Source organism: Gracilinanus agilis, chromosome 2 (assembly GCF_016433145.1).
Source record: "Gracilinanus agilis isolate LMUSP501 chromosome 2, AgileGrace, whole genome shotgun sequence".
NCBI classification, from domain to species: domain Eukaryota; kingdom Metazoa; phylum Chordata; class Mammalia; order Didelphimorphia; family Didelphidae; genus Gracilinanus; species Gracilinanus agilis.
In genome coordinates, this window is record NC_058131.1 from 616,532,972 (window position 1) to 616,552,424 (window position 19,453).

Genomic DNA, 19,453 nt, shown 5'->3' on the forward strand with positions numbered 1-19,453 from the left:
TCTCTCTCTCTCTCTCTCTCTCTCTCTCTCTCTCTCTCTCTCTCTCTCTCTCTCTCTCTTTTCCTGTCTTCCTCTCTCCCTCTTCCCCCCCCCCACCGCCTCTCTCTCTCTGTCTGCCTCTCTCTGAAGAGTATTTCCAGTCACAGTTACTGTCATTCTCACCTAATCTGGATTACCATAATCCTGACATCCCTGAATGGAGACAAGATATTGGCAAAGTCATCAAGCGAGCTCTGGTCAAAGTAAGTTGCCTCTTCTATTTAAGCAATCAAGGGTGGGATCAGGGAGACATAAAAGAAAAGATATAGTTGGAAGGCTTTTCCAGGAAGGATCACCAAGGTGGGGGGAGTTAATAAAAGTACTCAAAGTGGTTTTATGTTTCTCCTTTCTTGCCATTTGAGGTTTGGCTGAAGACAACACTGGAAGCATTTAATCAGGTAGGGGAGGCTGATAAAGGCTTATGGAGTTCTGGTTGAGAATGTCTTCTGATATTTAAAGGACTATCATATGAAAGAGGGGCTAGACTTGTTCTTCTTGGCCAAAACCAAAACAAAACCAAAACAGAAATAAGGTTAGAGGAAAACAATGTTTGCCTCACCACAAAGAAAAAAAAGTCAAGTAATTATAACTGTATAGAAATAGAATAGGCTGCTTCAGAAGTAGTGAGTTTTCTGCCACTGGAGATATCTAAGCTACAGCTGGATGATCACTAGCTGGGTATGTTATGAGTGAAGGCAAGTGGTTGGACAAGATGACCTTTGGAGTCTCTTCCAGCTCTAGAATTCTATGATTTTATCAATTTACTCAGTTTTCTCTAGTGAAACAAAGGTTATTCTTCAGCAGAATAACATACATCAGAGTCTCCTAACTGTGAGGAAGAATTCACAAATGGTGAAAGTTTTGATTGCTTAACTATTCTGGCTTTATCTAAAATGGCACTATTTTGATGCTATGGACCCTCGGGTAAATTCTATTTCATTTCTTTATTGGAAAGATTGGTTGTCCTATGTTGGAGGTCAGTGAGTACATCTTTTATGATGCAGAAGCTAAAGTTGGGTTAACCATGACCAATTCAACTGAGTTCATCAAACATTTCCTAAATATCTACTATATGCAGAACATTGTAATCAGTGCTGGGAGAAAAATTGGGAGCAAAGTTGAAGAGAAAACTGAATGGACCCTACCATCACTGAGTCTACAGTTTTTCCTAAAGGATGTGGCCCATGCACAGGTAGTTATTGTCACTGTTATTTCTCACAATTTTGCAGGTCACCAGTGTCCCAGAAGACCAGATTCTGGTGGCAGTGTTCCCTGGCCTCCCTACCTCAGCTGAGCTCTTCATCCTACCCCACAAAAACATGACAGAGAGAAGGAAAGGCAATGAAGCAGACCTGGAGCAAGTGAGTGAAAGAAAGCACCAAAGCTGAATGATGGAGGGGATCAGGGCATCCTCAATCTCATTCATCTCTCCTTTACACAGATGATACTTACCCATATTCCACACCTGCATTCCATTATCAGAAAATAGATGCATTTCTACACCCTGTTCCTGTGGGAAATAAGCTGTCATCTAGAAAGCTCTTTCTTCTCTAACACCGATTTATCAATGCTTCAGGCTCCAACCACCACCAAAGTCTTATTCACATATCTCATTTTGACTTCAAAGTATCCTTGGGTTCTTGAAGGCTATTTCAGCAGAAAACCATCCCTGATATGTCCTATCAAGACAGAAAGATTTCAAGTACAAGATTTATGACTATTTCTATCATCTTGGGACTGGCATTTATGACAAAACTTGCCATCATGTAATCAAAAGAATTATCAATTATTTAGCCACAGCAACTGACAAAATCCATCTGTTTTGTCATAAGAGGGACCTATAATTTCTGCTCTCAGGAAGGCTGGGTAGATCATTTGAGTTTATTTATTTACTTATTTATTTTTAGATCATTTGAGTTTAGAAGTCCTGAGGTACAGTAAGATTAACACTGATCAAGTGTTTGCTGTTTCACTAAATAACATTATTATGGCGAACCAGTAGAGGAAGGGGCTGCCTGGTTACTTAGGAGGACTGAACTAGGCCAGGTCAGAATCAGAAGAGGTAAAAGTTTCCATGCCCATCAGCAGTGAGATTGGGCCTGTGAGCAACTGTTTCAATTCTAGCCTGAACAAGACAGGGGAGTCTTTTTTTCCAACTAATTAACAAATGACTAAATAACTAAATAATAAGTAAAAAGTTAAAGAAATAATTAATAAACAAATGACTTAATTGATACATTATTAAAAGAAGAAAAAACCACATTTATCTACCAAAGTCTCTTATTCTAAGTGTTCTATGCTGAATACTACATAATAGTCCTTGGACTAGTTGGTACTTCAACTGGTTCTTGGTAACTCAGATAGTAAAGCACATCTCTCAGATCACAAACCACCTGCCTGTGTGAGTATTTGGCATTTCTGCAGACCCCTAACTAGGAATATTTTCCCTTGGAAGGAAAACAATTGGCAGGGGTGGGTGGATGGTGCTGATAGAAAGGACAATCTGACTGCCAGTGATAGTTCTGGCACATAGGCTGGCAGAGGAAAAGCTATCTATAGAGAGAGAAAATTCCCCCCTCCAGATGTTGGCACTGTAGAGCAAAACCCCATTTTACTTGTTCTAGTTTTGGCATGATGATTTTGTGCCCTACTGTCTTCTGCCCCTCCAGCCCTCTCTAAAAAGTAAGAGAAGGAAGAACATTTGAATTTCTCTTTCTACACTGGGGAAGTTTGCTTCTAGTCTTCTGACTGAGATCCAAATGATTTAAGCTCTTCTTTGGAGAGAAAATGAACTGCTTTTAGACACAGCTCCCTGGAGAGAGATGGATTGTTTAAGGAAGAAGCTTTTTCCCCAAGATTGTCCAAAGGGATTGAGATTTACTGGTGTCTTCAAGTGGGTAGAGGAACACTGATGGGTACCAGGAACTAGAAGCTACAAGGAACATCCTGAGCCCACCCTCTCTTCTCTTTTTTCCTCTTGAGCATTTTTTCTGTGTGTGGGAGACCTGGCAACTGCAGGTCTGCAAGATTGCCTTCAAAACAGAGAACATTTAAGTGAGTTAAAGGGGTGCAGCAGAAATGTGACTGGAACAAAGGAAAAGTCTGTCTTAGCTTCCTTTAGTCTGGGATAAGAGCTTGGGCTTTGGACTATCCTTTGTTACTACTACCACCTCCTCACTGCTTCCAAACTTCCTTAAAGTAACAACTCAATGGCACCTTAATAGTGTCACGGGAGGGATCTGGAACACCTGAATGCAAATCTTACCCTAGATACCTACTGTGTGACCCTGGGCAATTCACTTAGACACTGCTTCAGCCTCCAAATCTTGTAAAGTGGAGATAATAATAGCACCTACTTCATAGGGTTGTTGTGAGAATGAAATGAGATGGCATATGTAAAACTTTTTTTGTAAACCTTAAAACCCTATTTAAATCAGGGATTTGTGCCCTACTGTTTTCTGCCCCTCAAAACCTCTCCAAAAAGTTAGATAAAAGAAAACATTTGAGTTTCTCCATCTCTGTTGGGAAAGTTTGTTTCTCATGGTCTAACTCTAAGATCCTGCACGATTTAAGCTCTTCTGAGGAGAAAATGAACTGCTTCTAGACATAGCTCCCCGGGGAGAGATAGATTGTCTAAAGAAGCAGCTGGGATCCATGACTTGATTTTTTAAAAAGTATATTTTGATAGCTATATTTCAACGTGATTGTGAATCCTTTGTGAGTCTATTTAATTTTATACTTTTAAAAACATTATTCTGAGAGGGGTCTGTGGGCTTCATCAGACCATTAAATAAGATCCATCACACAAAAAAACCATATGAACCCATGATAACTACATTAACTATTTATATTATGGTTATTGGGGTTGTTATTATTGTTATGGGCAGCAGGATGGTTCAATAGATAGAGTCCCAAGACTAGAGTCAGGAAGACCCAAGGTCAAATCCAGCCTCAGACACTCATTAACTGTGTTACTCTGCATAAGTCACTTAATCCCATTTGCCTCAGTTTCTTCATCTGTAAAATTCACTGAAGAAGGAAATGGCAAACTACTACAGTAACTTTGCCAAGAAAACCCTAAATGAGATCATAGAGAGTCAGATATGACTGAAACTACTAAACAATAAAAAACATTATTATTATAGAAAATAATATCCCCATTATTGTTGTGGAAAGAATTTGGAACCAGAGGATTTGGGCTCATATCCTGGCTCTGCTGCATGCTACTTGGGGTGACCTTGATTAAATCGCTTAACCTCCAGACCTCGGCTTTCCTAGGCATAAAATGAAGGGGGATAGACTAAATGGTCTCTAGGACTAACTTCTTCTCTGAGCCCATCTACGTATTCCTCTCGCAGTTCCAGTCCTACAATGGTGATAGCTCTGAGCATCCTTCCTTCAGCAGAATTGTGCACTGGAGTTGGCCAGAAATAAATCAGGCCTCTCAATGAGTACATCACTTTTACCAGACCTCTTTATTCTGAAATAGCAAGTGACATGTGTGAACTATATTTGGAAGCTACAATATCCATCCATTTAGATAAATAGGTAATTATGGTGATGAATAGCAGCTGTGATATTAAGGCGAGTAAGGCAAGATAAGAGTTGGGAACAACAGCCTGAGTCTGCTAAAGCTTTCATGCTGGAATTATGGAGTGATTAAATCAACTTTCCACATGCTTAGGCCTGCTGGAGAAAATGAAGTAGGAAAAATGATTCCCAAGTTTTTGGTGGCAGGCCCTCGCTTTTTCTGCTCCACTCCCCATTGTTCATCTGCTATACATCAGTCAATGACTGGGTATGGGCAGGATGGGGAGGGGAGAGGAGAACACCCAGGAGGTTATTTTCGCAGAATTCTCCCAGGAGTCTCCTCTCCTGTATTTCACCTACTTTGTATAGTTGGAGGAACTGATAATGGTTTGACAAACACTAGTAACTAGGTGGAACAGGGGTTAGTGGAGAAAGTCCAAAATCTGGAATCAGAGTGATCTGAATTCAAATCCTATCTCAGACACTCTGGGTGACCCTGCCCAAGTCCCTTAATCTCTTTTAGCCCCATTTCCTCATCTATAAAATGAGGGGAATGATCTTGATAATCTCAAAGGTCTCCTCCAACTCTAAACCTATGATCCTATAACCTTTCAGTGAAGCCTTACTGGTGAGCTCAATAAATGTATTTGTTGTTGTTGGTGGTGGTTCATATCCAATTCTTCATGATTCCATTTGAGTTTTTCTTGGCAAAAAGTTACTGGAATGGTTTGCCATTTCCTTCTCCAGTTCATTTTATAGATGTGGAAACTGAGGCAAATGGGGTTTAAGGGATTTGCCCAGGGTCACAAGCTAGTGTCTGAAGACTGATTTAAATTCATCAAGAAGAGTCTTCCTGACTCTCAGGCTAGCACTTTATCCACTGTACCACCTTGCTGCACTATAAATGCATTTCACGCTATTCCCCAAAGTCTTGATCGCACCAACAGTGATACCAAGGTAGACCCAAGTTCCAAGTTTACATGGTTATAGAATCCTGCTAGCAAAAAGACCATCAACACTGTGGGCCAGAAAAGGTAATAGACCAGAAGTTAAGAAAAGCAAGTTCAAAATGCTAATCCCAACTCACTGAATAACCTGGGACAAATCACTTCATGGTTTCCATTTCCCGATCTATAAAATAGGGGTACTGTTAATTACCTACCTAAGATCAAATAAAAGATCTTATATCAAGATAGAAGAGAATAAGTATAAATATCTATGTAATATAGAGAGAATAAGTATTAAAATCTATATTCTTTGGATTATATCATCAAATTTTAGCACCAACTCACAAAACTTATCCAAACTTTTCTTGAACTACTTCTTTTTTTTAACCAGGAAAGTTTTTCCCTAATCTTTGACATTCTCTCTCTTCTTTGAATCTAGTGACAGAGAAAAGCTATTGCTTCCCCATCTAACATTATGCCCTTTTATTTTACAGATTGCAGAGCTCCTGTTTAACGCTTTAAATCAGAATTTGGTCCAGTTTGAGCTAAAGCCAGGAGTTCAAGTCATTGTCTATGTTACTCAGTTGACATTAGGTGAGTACCCACAGGGGAGGGGAAGGTAATGCTGGGGGCTGTGATTTTTGATCTGTAGAAGCAAGAGGAATGGAAAACACTTCTCCTTAGGTGCTATAAAAGATGCCTTTTAGAAACTCCTTTGTCTTTATTGACCTGATAAAACTCCTAACCATGTTTGAATGAGAATATTATAGAGATAAAATACTGCAACGTGAGTTAAGTAAACAGCAATTTGGGGTAAAAAATATTGTTTTTCTGGGCTTCCATTTCCTTACTTGTAAGTTGAAACCATTGGATGAGTTGATACTTAAGGTGTCTTCCAGATCGATATTTTCATAAATATTGGGTAAGAGGTCAAACTAAGAGTCAGTCATTTCAAGAAAGAATGAAGAATGTAAATGTCTAACCTGTTAGTAGTGATAAAAGGGTCCATTCTTTCTATAAGCCTGTCCCTGTTCCTGAATGGTTTTCTGGGAAGAGTATGCTTAAATCATTCCAGTGAATGGAGTGCCCCCTATAGTCCAAATGTGGAAGCTTTCAGAGCATCAGACAGCTGTGCTTATATGGATTTTATAAGGAAAGGAAGGAAATGTTTCATTAGTATTTTACCTTGGGTACATTAGTATATTTACCTTGGGTTAGGTAGTGCTTTGGATAGAGTATCTGGCATACATTCAGGAAGATCTGAATTCAAATCCACCATTGGATACTTACTAGTTGTGTGACCCAGGGCAAGTCACTCAACCCCTATTTGCCTCAGTTACTTATCTGTAAAATGGAGAAGAAAATAGCAAACCACTAAAGTAAAAACCAAGAAAAGCCTATAGACAATGTCCACGGGAGTCACATAGAGTAAGATGGGACTGAACAACAGCAACAGCTCTCAGATACTGCATGGAACAGTCATCCCAAAACACTCTGAGGAGAGAACAGTCCAGTTTTCCTCCCACTTTACTCTGTTAGGCTCAGACTAACTAACTAAAAGAACAGTGAGTTCACACAAATCAGAGTCTGCCTGTCCTTTTTCTGGAAAAAAAATAGTGGAACCACCAGGTCCTCCCTGGTGGAGCCATGAGTTCAAAACAAAATGCAGCTGTGTGCATGAGTTCCCTTTGCCGAAGCAACAGATGAGGCAATAACGGCCCACAGATGCCACTCAGTTAAGGAAAATGACTGGCCAACTGGCCTCCTTTCTGGGTAGGGTTGGCACTGCTGCTCTCACTTTCCTCTTCCCCACCTCTCCAAATATGAAAGTTTATGGAGACCTTCCTAGTATTTCTGATTCCTTTCAGCTCCACTTGTGGACTCCAGCACAGGACATAGCAGTTCAGCAATGTTGATGCTTTTGTCTGTGGTGTTTGTGGGTTTGGCTGTCTTCTTGATCTATAAGTTTAAAAGGTAAGTGCCAACCACTTCCAGTTTTTATCTTGGTAGCAGGGTATGGGGGAGGGAGGACAGATGAATCCTTATCTTATCCTTAATCCCTCCTTCCCCTCAAACTTTATTTGGTAATTGGGTACAATGACTTAGAGTAGAAGGCAGTCAAGAGCTGGTGTTTCCTATAATCTGTTTTTCCTGTGTTCTTCAATTAACATCAACCTTGCGATGGTCTAACTAACAAGCTCAAAACAAAATGCAGCTTGTATGCCTGAGCTGCCTTTGCTCAAACAGCAGGTGAGGCAATAAGAGCCAACAGATGCCACTCAGCTATTTAATTATAAACTTCTTAAGGTTAGGGTTTACTGTCTTATTTATTTTTGCACATAGTGGCTACTTAATGGTTACTTGCTGAAAAAAATGAATGAAAGTATAGCTGAATGGAAAGATAAATAAGTGGATGGATGGATGGATGGATGGATGCATAAATAAGTAGATAAATAAACTAGGTAAATGATTGGTGGGCTTAGTAGTCTCTTTGCTCTAAGTGAGGGGTAAAGAAGCTAAAGGAAAAATCTGGGGGGAAAAAGTCTCATTTCTTCTTATTTCACTTTAATTTTCAAGTTCATTCTCTCCAGTCACATATCCTTCCAGCTGGAAGTTCTCACGTCTCAGGAAAACCCCACTCCCCACCCTTCTGATACCTGGCTGACCCAGGAGGATATAGCAGGAAATAGCTTTTCACGCCTTAAATGATTTTTTTAAAGGAAAAACCTCGCTTCTCAAATTTAACTGAGCAATAACTCAGCCAACATTTACATGCTAAAAATACCCACCTTCCATCTCTCAGTTTTTCCTAATCAATTTCCTTTTAAAAACTTAGGGCGAAAAAAAAGAACTCTGCATGTGTTCAGGAACAATTTCTGAAAGCAATGGGAGTGGTGTCATAAAAGGATACTTCAGGACATGAAATTATAATCAATATTTCTATTCCATTAGTCCCCAACTGTAGTCCCTCTATTAGTAAAAAGGATGTGTTCAAATGACTAGCCCCTTTGGCAGAAACTTCATAACCATAGGCAGAAATAAAATAGGCAGCATATGGAAGGTATATTATAAGGTGTGGGGATAGGGATGGGGTGGGGGAAGAGACTACAGAATGAAAAAACATTAAATAATAATGTCACAAGTGCTACTAGGCAACTTAAAATGTGCTTGAGGGATTTTTAAGGGGATAGAGCAAGCTCCAACTAGGTTGAATTCAGGGGACTAAGGGACATGTAAATGCCAGCCTTTACCCTGCATCCTCCCTGCTTCCCCTTCTGCGGTCAGAAGTCCTAAAATACTAAATCAGATTTACCATCAGGGCTTTATCCCCTTCTCCTCCCCTCAGATCTTACAACCTGCATGCTGAGTCCTAAAATGCTTTTAATAAAGAACTGAAACTTTCTTTCCATGATCAATAGGAAAAGCCTTCAGATTCTTGGGTGAATTTATTAGTTATTTTTTGATTTGATGGGGTGGGCAAGGGAAAGGATTGGAAAAGGGAAGGGTGAATGGCTTACTGATACAGGAAGTAGAGCGCAGAGATAAAAGGAAAAAAATGAAGACTTTGTTTAGCACTGGGACAAAAGGAATCAGTGCCTAGAGGTACCTTTGTTATGTCAGACAGTATTGCTGAATCCTGTGATTTATAGAGGTTTCCGTTTTTTCTCCCTTTTCTTTTTCTTCTTGGTTTTACTTTGAACACCACTGACTTCCTTAAAATGAGCTCCATTAACTGAGGCAGCACTATATAGTAAATTCTCCTCTTCTCAATACCACTTCAGGAGCAATTCTGTCCCCTTGGAAGTGCCAAACAATCCACAGTGCACTATGGGGCTGGCTATATGAGAACTACAGTGTCAATACAATAAACTCAGACTTTTTCAAAAGTAACCAGCAATCTATTCACTTTTTCTTGAATATCAAGGATTTCCAGAGTTATTCTCCACATTAGCCAAAGCTTCAGGCCTACTTCCCACCGGTGCTTCCTTTCTTGTCTCTCTCCCTGCCCAGTCAGCTGCGTCTGTGAATCTTTCAGTTTAATTAGGCACAAAGAATTGCAGTGGCTGTAGGTGCCCAATTGGTGGACACAGTCTTTGCTTCTGTATCTTCTGGGGAAATTGAGCTTTCCAGATCATTGGCTTGGCCATGCTTTCAAAAATCAAACCTTTCTCTTTTCAGCTCTCTGATTATTGCCCCTAGTGGTTGATCAGCAGGAAGAGAAGGTTTGATCACATTGCCAACCCTAACTACTCTTTAAGTAAATGTATGACTGCTGTACCTCATCTGGTGTGTGGATGTTATCCACATCAAATGACATGGCTGTTATTTTCTGCTCTCTCAAAAAATAATAACAAAGAACAATGGCTCAAGAATAATCTCACCTTTCCCAAAGCTCTGTCTAACAGGATGGTCACATTCTCAGAGAACTATACTTGTCCTGAGACGTATAATTTCTTGAAAACATACTTGAAGCAGTTAAAATACTTTGAGGCTTTACCAGCATGACCTTGCCACTGTAATCTTATTGCCATTAACTAGTTCAGTGTCTAATACCAACTCTGAAATGTTTCTGAAGGTCCCTAGAAACAGGGATGAAACATACAAACAAGAAATAATGTTTTGTTAGCTGGAAATTAATGGGAAGAGCATCTGATCATGATTCGGGAGACCCAAATTCCTGTTCTATCTGTGCCTTTCAATAGTTAGCTGACCTTAGGCAAGTCTCATCTTTCTGCAAATTGGAGCTAATATTTTCACTTTCATTGTCCTAAGAACACTGAACGAATTAAAAATGATGTTGAAGCTCTTCATCTAAGCTAATGGTGCTATAAAGATGTAAACATAGAATTTTCTATCTTCAGTATATCATTGGGCAAACTGGGAAATGGCCAAGAGAAAATCTGGCTAGAACACCTCCCCACCTTTGCACTGATTTCATATGATCAGATTTGGGTTTCAGCTGTCCCAGAATATGATAAATGGGAGGGAGCAGACACAATTTTAAGTATTATAGTAATCCTGGAGTAGATTAACAGTGTATGCTTTGATGATTAAACAGAATCCCCATCCTAAAATGCTGATTTTTTTATTTGTTTATATAAGGAGAAAGGAGCCTGGGCTGGCATGAATTTTTAATTCTGTGAATTTAGAGAATTTGCCACTTGCAGCCTCTCGTACCATCTCTTCATTAGGGTCCTTGAAACTTGAGTCTTTTGGCGAGCTTAATTTTGTTTTATTCTATTCAATTCCAAATATTTTAATTTTTTTCCAATCATATGTAAAAAAATTAACATTCTTTTTTAAAAAATTTTTGAATTCCAAATTCTCTCCCTCTTCTTCCACCCACGTTGAGAAGGCAAGCATTTTTATACTGGTTATACATGAGTAGTCATGCAAAACATATTTCTAACTTAGTCATGAGAGAAAATACAGATAAAAAAACAAGAAAAATAATGAAAGTTAAAAGAAAAGGGCACGCTTCAATATACATTCTGACTCCATCAGTTCTTTCCCTACAGGTGGATAGCATTTTTCATCTAAAGTCCTTTGGAATTGTCCTAGACCTAGATCATGGTATTACTGAGAACAACTAAACCATTCATAGTTGATTATCATACAGTATGCAATATTTTCCTGGTTCTGCTCACTTCACTTTGTCTTAGACCATGCAGATCTTTCCAGGTTTTTCTGAAAGCATCTTGCTTATTATTTCTTATAGCACAATAGTATTCCATCACAATCATATACCCACAGCTTGCTCAGTCTTCTCCAATTTGTGGGCAACCCCTTAATTCCCAATTTTTTGTCATAACAAAAAAAACTGCTACAAATACAAATATGCTACAAATAAGTCCTTTTCATTTATCCTTGATCAATGGTATATCTAAGTCAAGGAGTTTATATAATGCTATAGCCTTTGGGTATAGTAATAAGTGACTCTCTATAATGGTTAGATAAGTTCACAACTCTGCCAACAATGCATTAGTGTCCCAATTTTCCCACATCCTCTCCAACATTTCTCATTTTCCTTTGTTATATTAGCCAGTCAACTCTTGGTCCACTTTAAAAGAACAGAGGGAGGTCAGTCAAGCATAGAAGTATAAATATATATATTTATATTTATAAATATAACATATATAGATAAATATAAATATATATTTATATTATATAAATATATATATATATTGATAGAACTACCCTCAGTCCAAAGGAGAGGCTGACAGAGTGAGTTTGGTTTATTTAATTATCTTTGTCCAGTTATTTCCTAAGACTGCTTCAGTACAAAAGATCAGTGTAAAACTATGGATTCAGCAATGAGGGAGAGCACAAGTTTCATCCCAACTAGTACATTTCTCTGCACAATCGAGCTCCACTTATTTTGGAGGAATTATTTTTGCCTTGGAAGTCAAAGGATCCTTCAGGGTCTAGGATAGTCTCTGCCACTACTAACAAGTTATGTGCTGTTGGGCAAAATCCTTACCTTCTCTTGGACCACAATTTGCTCTTCTGTAAAATGCAGGGGTTAGGCTAGATCGCTGAGCCCACTTCCTGCTCTGATCAAGTTGTCTTTGGCTTCCTAAAAAGTCAGTGTGATCCCATTGTTTCAAACACTTTGGGCAATGGATTATTTTCTAGGGTTACACATAATAATCACAAACCAGGAGGGTAAGATATTGGGGCTTTGATATGGAGTTTACAGGATTGTCTATATGGCTAGTGATGCATTCAGGGTACTCCTGATGGTGTACTAGAAAAGAATGGTGAACTTGGAATTAAAAGATCTGGGTATAAATTCATCACTAGTCTATAATTCCATGTGATCTTGATAATCATTCCATTTCTCTCATCTGCAAAATTAGCTATTTATATTAGAAGTTACTCATAAGATGATCTTTTCTAGCTTTAATTTTTGCCAGCTCTAAAATGTTCTTCATTGACTTCCCCAGCTTTCTCTCCAATGGAAGAGAATTTTATTTGTTTTTTTGTTGTTTGTTTTTCTCATATGTCCCTAACCTTCCCTACTAAGAAGTGTGGCTACCTTTCATATTATCACAGGAAAATTCCCTGGATTAACATCTATGCCCAAGTTCAACATGACAAGGAACAAGAGATGATTGGGTCAGTGAGCCAAAGTGAAAATGCTCCCAAAATCACCCTCAGTGACTTTACAGAGCCCGAGGAGCTGCTGGACAAAGAACTGGACACACGGGTCATAGGTAAATGATCCTGCTCTTCCCGGACCCTTACAACTTAAGCCAATTTATCTCAAATGGCAGAGAGACTGCTGACTATCTGTGGTCCACAGCACTCTTCTCTGTGGCCAGAACCTGGTTTAAAATATAATTGGGAAATAGTTAACAAAATAAATAAATACAGCAAAATATAAATAACATAATATTTGGAAGCTAAGTAAAAATATGGCCCACAGAGATTCTTATGGATAGATTAGCAGCCTTCCTTTTCTATTTGAGTTTAACGCCACTGTCCTGTGGTCAGAAAAACCCGGGAGGAGCTAATTATTGAAAAGAAGTCTCATTCTCCCTATATAAAGACTAGAAGGCAATAGCTCAGAAAAGGGTTTAGGGGTGCAGTAGCAGTGAACCTTGACTGAACCCTCACAACAACACAAATAACTTTTCTTGCTACTACAATAAATTCTAGGGCTACAACAACATGGTCCCTGAACTTTTTTAATGACACTGATTTTTGTCATTGTTTTCTTTCCCATTTTCTTTCCTTCCTTCTTTCCTTTCTTCCTAAGCCCTAACCTTCCATCTTATAGTCCACATTGTATATTGGTTCCAAGGCAAAAGAGAGAGGTAAGGGCTAGGCATTGGGGTTAAGTAACTTGCCCAGGGTCACACAACTAGGAAGCGAGGCCAGATTAAAACCCAGGACTTCCCTTCTCTAGGCCTGGCTCTCTATCCACTGAGATACCCCACTACCCCTACTTGGTTTCTTTAAATAAAGTGATATATGTTGGATAGACTGGGCTAATATTTATTTCTTAATGAAAGCTGTTCCTCAGCCCTATCTGAAGACTCCTGCCATTTAAAAAAATATATATATATATATGCATTTACTAATAATTAAGAGCATTGACTCTGGATTAAGAAGGAAGGCTCAAATAATATTACCTTCATTTATTAACTTTGGGCGAATCACTTAGGGCACCTAGGTGGCTTAGTGAATAGAGTACCAGGTCTGGAGTCAGAAAGATTCATCTTCCTGAGTTGAAATCTTACCTCAGACACTTACTAGCTCAGGGACCCTGAGCAAGTCACTTAACGCTGGTTGCCTCAGTTTCTTTATAAAACAAGCTGGAGAAAGAAATGGCAAACCACTCCAGTATCTCTGCCAAGAAAACTCCAAATGGGGCCACAAAGAATTTCCTCAACTGTAAAATAAGGAGGTTAATTAGACAGCCAGCTCTTAATTTTTAATCCTCTGAGTCTATAATCACATAAAATGAGCGCATAAAGATGGGACAAGTTGGAGTTTGCCAATTCTATTATATTTGCCTCTTCCAAGTATAGGGAGGGTAGATTTCCCCTCTTGTAATTTGACAACAATTCTTCTTCCACAAATGTTTGGAATCTTCCACAAAATTTCCAATCTTCCACAAAAATGAATTCTAAATATCTTGTAGGAGAGTGAAAACCTCTTCTTGCTTCTTGGGAAAGGAATAAAGACTCTAAATTTCAGAGTCATTCTCAGATGGGAATAAACTTTTCTCATGTTAGTTTCCAAAAGACTATTTGGTGGATTACTTCTTAGGCAGACCTTGAGAGAAAAGCCAGTGGAATCACCTCACAAATGGGAAATGCTGCAATAGGATGAAGGGACTTGGGGTGGGGGAGTGAGACGAGGAAACAGAGCCGACTCTCCCCAGGGTCTTATTGATCTCAGATATTGCTAAAGCCTTTCCATGTAAGGCAGAGAAAAGAAGGGCTGTTGTTGTTGACCCTGATGGACCATCTCTCTGAGACTCTTTCTTTATTTGTCTTGTCTTCCCTACAGGTGGTGTTGCCACCATTGCCAACAGTGGAAGCACAAAGGAAATCCCCAACTGCACTAGTGTTTAATGTGGAGAAGCCCTTGTTCTACAACCTTTCTGATTTTTTTTTTAATTTTTGATTATTACTGTTCTTACTATTATGGGGAAAAAAAAGAAAACTATCCTTTTTTAATCCTCTGCTACCCCAGAGTCCCTCTTCCAAACAGAGGACATCGGAGAAAGGCTTTCTCAACCAATTAAAATGACCTGAGAATCAATAACTGCGCTCCTGTCATGGCGGAAGGCTCTCCTTTCCCAGCTGCTTCTGGGCCATCCTTCTGCCAATGGCAGCTCCATAGCAGGACTTTCTATGTCCTTCTGGGCTCTACCTTTGTTTTGGTTGTTGTTGTTGGTTTTTTTTTTTATATATATACACAGAAACTCGCCAAACCACACAGACACAAACCCATGACCTAGTCTGCTTCTGCTGGGCCCTGGTGGGAGAAGAAGCAGCTCCCAGAAGCAGGCAGCATCCTTTTATGAGAGGCCCTGCCTAGTGCATGTCAACACTGAAGAGACCAACGATGATGAGGACACCATATTGTAGATAATGACAATGTAAATAGCTTTTTATTTCCTGGGAAATAATTTAATGTTTAGTAAAAAAAGAAAAAGAAAAAAGGAAGGAACTGGTTGTGCGTACACACATACACCCACACACGCACACACAAAATGGACACGTCCACCAGGAGCCGGTTCGGCAAGTATGAATTCTGGACCGAGTCCAGTTGTCTGTCACATTTAACTCTTTCATCTCTGTGTCCACAACATAGCTGTTTCCTATTCTGTATATATTTAAAAAAAAAAAAAAGGTGGGGGAGATTAGAGTTCTTTTGGACAGTTGGAAAAAATTAGAATGAAGTGACATTAGGCTACGTGGAGTTCTTGGCGTTCCCCAGACGGCACAGCATGGCTTTTGAGGTACACTTAAAAAGTGTTACCTGCCCTAAAGGTCTCCCTCCCCAAAGCACTGCTAAGAAGCCAGTGTTACCTAATGGGAAATCAGTCTGATTATGAATTAGATTAGAAATCATGGTTCTAATTCCTTCTGCCTGTGAGGACACACAGCCTATGTTCTCTTAGCCCAAGAAGAGATTCTGGGTGCCTCGGCCCCCCCCACCCCCCCCGGTGACTCCTTGCTGAACTCGGCTGGATGGTAGGAGTCGGGAATGGTTAGTAAACTTGGTGGCATGGGTCCAGCCCATGTACATTTTGTAGGCCAAATAGCAATCTAGTGGTCCAATGATCTTAGTCAACTCTTCCACGCTGTGATATTTCGTTGTCAGGAGTATGCACCCTCCTTAAAGTCAAGTGTCTGCCTTTAGTTCCCTTTAGATAATTCGAGTCTTTGGGGGGCATGAGCTTAGCGGTCATTCTCATTTTCCCTTTGCACATAATGCCCACCCTAATTCCATCACCATCAGATCGTTTTAGCCCAAGCTCTGAATGCTGTTATTTTTTTCAGGGGACAAGATAGAAGCATTTATTTTAAAAAAAATGATATATTCATAGAATAGTCCTTCTAGGAGGTAAAAAGGAAAATTACTTTTAAGGGATATTTTTCACATTTTACCCTCTATGAACAATATAAGGCATCTGAAAAAAAAATGCCATTGACTGATTCCAGCAGCATAGACCATCCATCCCCACGTTTCTTTGAAAAGATGAGGAGTGTTTATAAGCACCCTGCTTTTTTGTTTCAAGGGTTAATTGGGGCAGACAATTGCAATACTTGTATTAAACACTGGAATACAAATGCATGAGTCATATCTATATATACAGTATATGTATATATACTGTTCTTGGTTTTATTGTTCCATTTGAATATTTCTACTGTAAAAAAAAAGGCAGTGGTTTTGAAATTGTTGAAAATAAATGTATTTTTGTACATCAAAGCTATATCTTGGGCTGAGCATTTTCTTTAAGTTTTATTACTGTCTTGTGTTTTTACATTACAGGCCTTTTCTTTCACAATTAGCATTTCCTTGTAACAAAGAAAACCAATTAAGCAAAACCAACCGATACGGCAACTACGTCTGACAGTGTATGCAACGTTCCACTGCTATCTTCCCCCACTGCTTCAGCAAAAAGATGGCAGGACAAAATAAACCCTATCTTTTCTCCCAGAGCCAACATTGCTTATTAACATTAAACAGCATGCCACTTTCTTTTCCTATTCTTTTCATTCACATGTTCTTCTATTTCTGTATCAATCCATAGAAGCCTTCTTATGGTTCTCTGGATTCTTCATATATGTTATTTCTTAAAACAATAAAAGTCAGTGACCTTCATAATACCACAGTTTAGTCATAAATCACCCAGTCAATGTGTACCCACTTTGTTTTTAGATATTTACTAAATAGAAAGTCTCAACATTTCTTTTGTGACATTTGAGTGATCATTAGCCAGTATACTTATTTATTTGCCATTTTCTCTCTTGCGAATGGCATATTTAACTAATTTTCCTATCCCTTTACTATTGCTGGTTATAGTTCAATGGTAGACTTACTCATACACTGGCAATTCTCTTCAATATGATCAGACTTACTTTTCCAAAAATAATTCTATGTGCATGTCTTGATTTTAGTGCATAGGGGTAAGAGGACAAGGAGAAATGCCTTTAAATCCTTGAAAAGCTGGCATAAGGGATAATTATAATTAGCATTGGATCCTTAAGTTTTGCCAAGAGCCTTTTCATATATTAATTCACTTGGTTTTTACCACCACTATTATTATCTCCATTTTACAGATGAGAAGAGAGGCTAAGGGAAATTAAGTGATTTCCCAGAATCACACAGAGTATCTGGGAACAAGATTCCTATCTCCAAGTCTAACAATTATCTCTCCACATGGTTTTCTTGGCTGCAGAAGGTGGATGGAAGAGCAATATGTGCAAGTTTGCAAGAGGTAGATTTAGTCCCAATATAATGGAAAATAATTAATAATTAGAATTGACCAGAAGTAGCAAGAGCTGCCTCAGGAGGTAGTTTATATTCCAATATGAATGAAGTACATATAGTATAAAACAAATGGAAATAAAGGGCACAAGGAGGTAAATCAAGAAAGATTTCGCTCAAAAGATACTGCTTCTGCTGTGTCTTGAAGGAAGAGAGCATCTCTGAGGCAGAGGAGAGAAGGGGGAACATTTTAGATACAGAGGATGACCAGAGTAAAGGCGCACAATTTCTCTTAGAAGCATTCCCAGGAAGTCTGGAATGCCACTTTGGGGCTATGTAGTAGGGGGGATTCTTGCTCAGATGTGGTTTGAATTAGGTGACCTCAGAAGTCCCTTCTACTTTTCAAAATTTTATGAATCTGATCATGGACTGCTTTAAATATGGAGAATTGACAAGAAGTATGTGCCATAGTGGGACAGTCTTGGGAAGATCTGGCTTCACATTTAACCTTAAAAACCTTATAAAAACTAACTAAAAAAGAGTGCAAGGTAACACAACACCCCTTTTCAAGGCATAGCTGGTCTTTATTTCTTGTGATTTCTGCTACAAGGCGAAAATTCTTCTTTTTTTCTAAGTATCCAATCCCTGAATCCTATATAGAACAATGCCAATGATGTGACAAGAAGTTCCTGTTAGCAAACCTTCAACAGCAACTTTGAAAAATAGGCATATACCACCATACCTGGCCCCAAGACCAATGGCCAAAAAGAGTGGTGCTTGAATCCAGAACTTTGCTGAGGTGGAGTGGGTTTTCCGTATCTACCTCAAACAAAACTCAGAGGGACTTCCTACGACGGTGTAGATATTACATGAAGTACAAGGTAAATCTTGCAATATCAAAAAATATCAAAAAAAATAAACTTTATGGATATTTTAAAACTTCACAAATAGTATCCCTTCCCCTCTGAGAGCCATTCATCATAAAAAAAAATATTAGTGAGGCAAAAAAAATTAGCAAAATATCTCCTATATCTAAGACTTCTGATATCATATGCAGTATTCCACACCTATAATCCCCTCACCCATCTCCACTTCTCTAAAGAAATAAAATGAGAAGGTTTTTTTTTTGTTTTTTTTTTTTATTTCTCTTCTTTGGGGCCAATTGACAAGTATGATTTCACAGCACATAGACTTGATTGCTTTGTTATTGTTTTCATATCATTGTTGTAGTCATCATGTATATTGTTCTCCCAAGTCTCTTTACTTAATTTTGCATCAGTTTATATCAGTTTATATTCATTACATCCATAATTTCTTAAAGCACGGAAATATTCCTTTACATTATGGAATTGATTTGCTGGCATTTGATCTTCTCTCTTCACGTTAGTGACAACTGAGTCCTTCCTTAGCCTTCCTTATTTCCTTCTTAGTGGATAGAGTGTTTAGTCATGCCCTCTCCTCCTTGATCTTCTCTCTGGAGAGAACCACACTCAGTTTAATTAGTCTCATTTTTTAGCCTATTAGGTAATAAAATCGTTCTCGAGTCCACATGGCCCTTTCTCTATTTCATGGAGTTTATATCAGACAAAAAGTTTTTATTACACAATTACAACAGCTTATAGCCCCCAGTTGGGAAAATTCTTTATGGTCCTAACAGAAGTTTGGCTTTCTGCCTTAATCTAAATTTCTGTCTATCCTAATCCCTGGCCTCTTTATGTATTAGACAAAATTCAAGATATAGAAAATGATTATTTTTTAAAGTAAGCTGAGACTACTTCGGTGTTTATTGTTGAGCAGATATAGAGAAGTGAAGTTGAAGTTTTCCTTGAAACTTCCTCAATCTTTGAGGAGATGAGTTGAACTGGTACCTTCAGCCCTGGTCTTCTACTCTGAGATATGTATATACACAAGAGAGTAAACAGATTGGAGAAATCAGTGGATAAAACACTGGACCTAGATGCAGAAAGACCTAAGTTCATATC

The 19,453-nt window shown here is 38.7% G+C and overlaps 1 protein-coding gene across 1 annotated transcript in view; it reads left to right on the plus strand.

The window, feature by feature from the left end:
- The window catches only part of SORCS3 (sortilin related VPS10 domain containing receptor 3), a 690,838-nt gene extending 676,236 nt beyond the window's left edge, over nt 1-14,602 (plus strand). The window contains exons 22-27 of the mRNA XM_044660176.1: nt 130-242; nt 1,269-1,400; nt 6,011-6,110; nt 7,385-7,490; nt 12,573-12,733; nt 14,538-14,602. Of these exons, the coding sequence (XP_044516111.1) occupies nt 130-242; nt 1,269-1,400; nt 6,011-6,110; nt 7,385-7,490; nt 12,573-12,733; nt 14,538-14,602 (677 nt within the window). The remainder of the gene's footprint in view (nt 1-129; nt 243-1,268; nt 1,401-6,010; nt 6,111-7,384; nt 7,491-12,572; nt 12,734-14,537) is intronic.
- Nucleotides 14,603-19,453: the final 4,851 nt, after the last annotated feature.